The sequence below is a fragment of the Dinoponera quadriceps genome, unplaced genomic scaffold (assembly GCF_001313825.1).
Source record: "Dinoponera quadriceps isolate SergipeBrazil2010 unplaced genomic scaffold, ASM131382v1 scaffold1425, whole genome shotgun sequence".
Lineage (NCBI taxonomy): Eukaryota > Metazoa > Arthropoda > Insecta > Hymenoptera > Formicidae > Dinoponera > Dinoponera quadriceps.
The window spans coordinates 480748-488169 of NW_014555679.1; the positions used below are offsets into that span (position 1 = coordinate 480748).

Genomic DNA, 7422 nt, shown 5'->3' on the forward strand with positions numbered 1-7422 from the left:
CGAGTTCGGCAAACGAAACTCGAGCACGAACAGGATGGACGCCGAGAGCGAAAGATGAAAACGTCGCCGAGGTCGACCGAAGACAACGTCGTGGATCGTATTTACATCGAGGAAAATCGACGAACCCGAGGATCCGACGAATGGAGCGTAGTGGGCGAAATTGAAGAGAGCGATTCTCGAGAATCGTGAGTGTGCGTTTTGTACAACGGAATACCATCGGGACTCTCGTCGGAGTTGCCTGGGGCGCACGGGATGCGCGAGGAAGGCGGATCGTTCGATCGATTTATCTATCGGTCGATTGGCGAAGCATCTTCGGGCAAAGGGGATTGAATTTTGTACCGTGACGGGAACCTCTCTGTCGCTACCTGTTAACTTATTTCGCGATCGTGGAATTAGCATCGTTTTGTACGGTCGGGTTGACCGGACGACGTCCGCGTCGGCCTAGAATAAGAAGACTTGTTGCTCGACTTACGTGGCCCATCGCCAACTCGGGACTTACGCCGACTTCTTGTCCCGGTAATAATCGTTTAGAGTTTAGAACGAGCGACGATACGACAACAGCCGGGAATATGCATGTCTCTATCGCTGTCGCGACAGGAAAAGGAATTAAATCGTCGATTAGAATTTTCAGATTTTTTTGCTGGCTCGCGCAGCCGGGAATACCCAAACTCGTTTAACTCTCCCTCTCCCCCCCCCCCTCCTGTCACTATTAACTTTAGAGAATCTAATTTGCTTCTCCTCCATCGAAGAATAATCGCGGCCATTTTTCGTTCGTGATCGAAACTCCCGCCTCGCTTCCACGTCGTCCGGAGACTCCGCACAAAATTATAAATTAAAATGTAATTTTGTGTGCAGTCGAGTTTTATGAATAATTTCGCATACACTCCGAGGTAATTCAATTTCATCGCGATGGACGTCTTCGTGTATCGAAACTAAGGGAGCGCCGGCGGATCGAAACTCTCTTGCCGGCCATCGGTCAACGTTACCGTTAAATTTCTTGCGGGCGAAGTGCTATTAACAAGGAGCGACCTCGAAGTGTCTTCCGTCGATTTTGACGAGTCTTGGATACATTATACAAATTATCTTATAATTCTCTCATAATGAAATATATGTAGACACACGGAATTAACTTTGAGGGGTTGCTTCGACCTCCAAACGAGAAGGAATTCGTAAGAAAAACGTGTCTCTCACTCATTCGACTTCTTACGATAAAGTCATCATCCAAGATCGCATTTTTGAAATGTACGAGTTGCAAACGCCGCGCTATAAGTAGTTACAAGCACGCTGCGGTCAGCCGACGCCTGTGTCGCGTTCCGTCCGTCCACGTGCGTCCGTAACTACTTATAGCACGGCGTTTGCAACTCGTGCGATCACAAATGCGATCTCGGGGAATGTTGTACATCAAGTAGCGCAAAACTTTTGTACAAAACTTTCCCTTCTGTACCTCTGCTACGACTTCAAAGACATTTTCTCATAATCAAATCTGTGAAATTAGTTTCAAGGGAGTCGGTTCAACCCCTGAATGAGCGAGAAAGCATTTACGAGAAAAAAAGCCACGTGTCCTTTATTTTCGGCTTTTCTGCGACTCCTTGTCGCAGGACTCCTTGAAATCCAGACCTTCCTCTCGTAAGTTCGCCTTGTAATAGCCGCGCGTAACGTTACTTTTGCTGCCACCGGCGGCGAGACGGACGATGGAAGAAAGCAATTCTTTTCCCTTTGATTCGAGGGCACAATGGTTCCGGGCATCGCGTTACATTGGAACGGAGACGGCGAATACAAAAGGGGGTAGAGAGCCGTACACCCTCTTACCCCGCTTACTTCGGCGAAACTTTTTCCTCGATCACGCGTCCCCCTCCTTCCTCTCCCGCCGTTTTTCGCGGCGATACTCTATTCGCGTGTTCTCTATTCTCTATTCTCTAATAATCGCGAAGAGAAGTCGATCGATACGCCACGCAGAGCGCTCCGGTTTGTTTATGCGAGGCGGATAAACAATGTATACTTGATGGTATTTCCTCAACAGCCAAGTAACTTCCACGAGGCCACACTTTGCACAAAGAAACTATGCTCAACTTCTGCACGGCAAAACTACACGCACCGTACTGACCCACTGTGCGCGTGTCTGTCCGGCGAACTACACCATCTATAATCCACGTGCGCGATTTATACTGCATACGATGTGACACCAATGTGAGAATGTATTTTTCTCGTCCGTCACGGGACATAGACATATTTCCTCTTCCCCTTCATCGCAATGAAGGAAACGCGTCCAACTCGGGAACCATCGCATGTCTACGTAAGAGATCTGACATTCAGAGCGAGAGAGAACGCGCAAGACGAATTCATTTCCTTCCCCTCGTCTTCGACACGCAAGACCTATTTCCACTCGGGGGCGAGCTACAGGTCGATTCAGAGTGAGCTGACGAGCGATTCGATCGACGAGGCGATGATCGATGAGCGCGCTCGCCGGTGGGAGGCGGCGCTCGCTCATCTCGCGGCAGGAAGCGCGGCCGTCCCCGATATGCCGAAGATTACAGGTGGTTGGTAGATTGCATTCGATAGACGTAGCCGTGTGTGGTATTGGCCTATCGGTCAGGGACTCGCTCATGGCAGCTCCGATACTATAGCCGCGGCCCCGAGTTTACCTTAGACAATGGCAACGGCACATACTTGCCGCCACAACAAGTTGCCACGTGACCTTAATGGACTTTCGATTGAATTCCCTCGGACGGGGGAAGGGGGCACATCGCGTGATACCTGACCAGCACGACCGCACGACACGCGGCGGCACGAGCCCGCCGTGGAAACCCGCACACATCTCGACGTGTCGTCGCATAAGCAAAGGCCAAACGTTCACCCCGGCCGAATCGGGGCGCGCCGGTCGGGAGAGGGAAAGAGAGAATCGGAATGATTTTTGTTAACGAGCGGCGATTAGCTCCGCTCGGCGAGCGAAAGGGGCTTCCGGAAATATTCCGGCCCCCGAGCGGCTGCAGCCGGCTAATCGAGATGTTGTCTCTGGAAAATCGCCGGGGCCGATTCCATTTTGTCCGCTGAAACGCGAGACTGTCATGCGCTTCGCTCCGTGGAGGAGAAAGAGAGAGAGAGAGAGAGATGACGACTACAGCGAATCGTCACGAGCGCGAACTGATGCGAGGAGCCGTGCAAACTCGATTTCGCCGATCGGCTCGTCGAAACCGGACCGGTCGCATACAGCGGCGACCGGATTGCCGTGAAATTGGAGTAGAGCCGTACCGGTGGGCAGGGGAAAAAAAGGGGGGGGGGACAGGAAGCGGAAATGCCGGCAAATGTCCAATTAATGGTGTACACTAATGATCAGCGCGCAATACCGTCACATCCAGCGGCAAATGTAGATCATAAAAACGCAGCAACATACACGTAACAGCAGCATAGCGTACACGCGCACACATACCAGTAATAATAGTAGTGGTGGTGGTGGTTGTCTGTCTGTGTTGGCGGAGGGACTCTCGAGTAGTTGCGGGAACGTGACGTTTCGAGGACTGGGAGTTGCCGCTTGCGAAAGTAGCCCGTCCATCGTACGCGGTACCGGCGATGTATTCGTCGTTATTGAGAGACGGAAATAGTCGGTCCGAGAAATGAAGTATCGTCAAGACGGTATAAGGTAATGATTACGTATAGTCTGCCATTTACAGCGGCTCGAACGGTAATGTGATGTAATGACGGCGGATCAGCGTAATATTGCAGTTATCGTACGACGGTCAGGCGTCTTTCAACAATGGTATTAAGGACGGGGGGTGGGGGGAGGGTGGTCAATCGCAATACAATGTTAATGATGTGCCCATGGCAATCAATACAACACAGCGCGCGGCAGCCACCAGTGTCTGACAGTTACCAGTCGCCAGATCTGATCGTACGAAGTATAAATGACAATAATAACGACAATATAATGAGAGACAAACGCAATCGTGTGGTTCTACGTATATGTATAAAATTGTTGTATATAATATATATGGCTTATATATATAGTATATATGAAACGATTCCATACGTATACATATATATCCGCGGGTGTATGGGGAGACAGCAGTGTGTCGCTGCACAATATCAAAATATGTAAGGCAAACGCAGTACACATATGTAACGGTATCATGTATAGGACCGTGATGCTGCGCTCGTCGCATTCGGGAGTGCAAAAGACCAGAGTTTAGGTACCGGCGAGCGCGAGCTGCCCACAAACCTGTAATAGCGATCTTCGCCGACCACTTGCTGGTACCGTCCAAAACCGACTGCTCCACCGACATCATGTGACCCGCGTGCGCCTGCTCGTCGACCCCGAAGACTGACCTAAACTCCGACGAGACTTTCTTTCACATGAGCTGTGCCAACGGCCGCGATCTCGTCCTATCTGCTTCTATCGCGCCCCGTCAAATTGTCTCGCGTCTCCTATCGTCGCGAAAAACGCGCACTTCGCCGTCTTTATACGTCCTCGTGGGAGGAAATCATCCCGGCCACGAAAAAGTTAATTTCTTTCTTTTTCTTCTTTTGGCAAGGTTGGAGGTCGCGAAAAAGAGCGAAAAGACGATGGGTAAAACGGACCGATTTTCGTCCCCGAAGTGCATAAGCAAAAACGGTGTGTTTCTTTTTGAGCTGTCGAATTTCATTCTGACCTTTAACAAATTTGAATTTGTCGGCGAAGTATTAAAAAGGTGCGAAGGTCGCGGAACGATCGCTGGCCAGGTGATCTCCGTGGGCGAGAGCTCGGGGATTTTCTTTTCTAGAATCGACCGTTCGTCAGACGGTCCCCATTCCTTGCTGGATTTTTCCGATGTTGCGAAGACCGACCGACCGATCGACCAACGAACGACCGACGAATCGGGCGTGCAGGTCGCTATTGATCGAGTCGATGGCGAAATTTTTCGTACGCGCCGGACAAACGACCTTCTAATTGAAGCGACCGGTCATCGATCAAGCCGCTAACGAGAAAGTTGATTGCCTGATAGCGCGGTATCGACGGCGGCGACAGCCGATATTCAAGCCACTTGAGCGAGTCTCTCACCCCCGAGCTCTCGTCGGACTCGAGTCCGCGGAACCTGGCATACATCTTTCGTTCGCTCAGAGAAGACGAGATCGGGGCCCTGCTTGCTTGCCGAAGACTTCGCTTGTATGTTCCTCGCATCTACATCGTCGCCACTGCACATCGCCATGTTCTCTGCCTGTGTCCCACTTAGCCGCGGATTATTCCGCATCCGTCGTCGCTTCTTGGGCGCGCTGCGGCCCCACGGACTAACTACTCAACATCACTCGGGACGTTAAATTAATCACGGTATTTTCGGCACGGGATATACGACTGCCATCGGAAATACTTCAGTGTCACGCGCCGATATTCCTCGCGCTTGCGCGAGTCGAAACGATTCACGTCGCTCTCTTCCGGGCGCGAGCGCGAATACGTAACAATCGCTGCAGCTGCTGCGCTCATTTCGAATCGCTAATTGCGCCGCACGAGGCTGAATTACGCCGGCGAAAACGAGGAAAATATCTCGAGATATTAATACTCGCCGATTAATTTGCGCTACGTGCCCGCTAATAGCGCGAATCAGGGCCGTCGGGCGCTCCTCCGTCCCGCGCTCGTTCAGCGCGCACTACGTCGTCGCGGCCCGTCGGAAACGCGGCTTGGAGAGAGAGAGAGAGAGAGAAAGATAGAGAAGAAATTATTAATATCTCTCCGTCCTTTGACGAGGCGATCGGTTAATTAATCGCGAAACACTCGCAAACACGCGTCGTTCGCAGTCATTTATCGGGGCCGGCGGCAAAAGGGGGAAAAAGAATACACATCCGTAATATGCTAATGCCGGACTAATTGAACGCGCGTATCGATCGGCCGGTTTATCGGAGTGCCCCCTTTCCAGCCCCGAACTATATCGGACTATACACGGTCTATACGTAATGCCGTGATATTAATTAACGTTGATTTTCATTAACCGACCGGCTGGCTCCGGGTTTTATCGGGCCGGCTTTTACGAAGCTCCCGCGCACGTAACTCCTCCAGCCGCCAATATATATCGCGTACATACACAGCATTTATATTATCCGCTATATATGCGAGCGCTTTCGGCTAATAAGATCGAGATGCAAAGCTCGCGCGTTAGGGAGCGCGGACGTGCGCGTGTGCTCACACGGAGATATCTCGCATAGCGAGACTTAATTAATTACGGCGGGAGCGACGGCGCGGACACACCGACGGATTGACGCAAGATGCGCAAACGTGAGATTAGACGGCTGTTATAATGACGTGCCTAAACCGCGCGGGCGTTATGCATTTAGCGTTCGCTGCAACAAGCAACCCGACGACGACGGGGACGGTTTCGCTCCTCGAAACGGCCGCGTTTCACGCGGATATCTCATTAACGCCGAACACCAGCAGCCGTGCGTGCTAACCGGAGCTCACTCGTCGTGTAACACGTAAACACACGCAAGAGCGCGTTTATTTTTCATCGGTCCGATGTACCGCCTGATCCAATTTATGCGGTGTCGAACGTTGTCGAAGGGATGTTGTGATACTACTGATATAATGGTTATATCGGCGTCGTTATTTTTTTGTTTTCAACGCCAGGTATTTTCCCATCGATATTTCCCTTCGATATTCGTGATTTCTTCGAATTATAGTACTGGTATCACTAATGTCTAGTATCACTAATATTGATTAGATGCCCGTCTCAATATTAGTATCGATACTCTTATGGCATCAAAACATCTCTCGAACAACAGCCGGCGTTATTTCCAACGGGTTGACGTCGGCGAAACACCCGCGCGATAATCAGACGCGAAGTTCGAGCTATAATTCCGCAACAAATAAATGTATAAATGTCAATAGCGATTATCGAGCGCATAATATTAATTCGTGAGATTATCTCGCACCGGCGAGGGCTTGTTTGAATTCGCGAGAATAACACGTTTATTGAATGAGCGGTTTCCCCTTTCCCACCCCTCCCTGCCTCTCCCGCGCCGCCCCCACCCGCCCGACGATCGTCGTTAAATCGATAGTATCGCGAAGATTATTATTATCACAGCCGAATGTATCACGTCGTTATACGAGCGCGTATCCCGCCCGACTCCTGACCTTCTCTCCTTGCGTAATCTATCCTCGTGCCATCCCCTCCCCCCCCCCGCCTATCCGGCGATGTGTAAAAGTACAAAAATATTGGGTACGGATACGTGTACGTAGATGAATTTTGTGACTTATTTATAGAGCTGTATTCCCAGGACGCGTTTCCACGGTGAACCCCGTACGGAGGGACTATTGATCATAGTTGCGCCGACAGTTCCTCGATAACGAAATGCGCGCGCGACGCGGAACGTGTAAAATAAATACGAGCCGCCGCGAAGACAACGTGGTTCCTGGAAGTTTAAAGACTCACGTCGAAGTCTGTTCGGCGCGGTTTGACGCGG

General features: G+C 50.9%; 1 protein-coding gene across 5 annotated transcripts in view; it reads right to left on the minus strand.

Moving 5' to 3' along the window:
* LOC106745134 overlaps positions 1–7422 on the minus strand; it is a 69177-nt gene that overhangs the window by 22978 nt on the left and 38777 nt on the right. For 3 of the 5 annotated variants that reach the window (XM_014620437.1, XM_014620436.1, XM_014620434.1), the window contains one exon: positions 4214–4320. The exons of the other annotated variants lie outside the window; for them this stretch is intronic. In XM_014620437.1, the coding sequence (XP_014475923.1) occupies positions 4214–4320 (107 nt within the window). The remainder of the gene's footprint in view (positions 1–4213; positions 4321–7422) is intronic. 5 annotated transcript variants of the gene reach the window in all.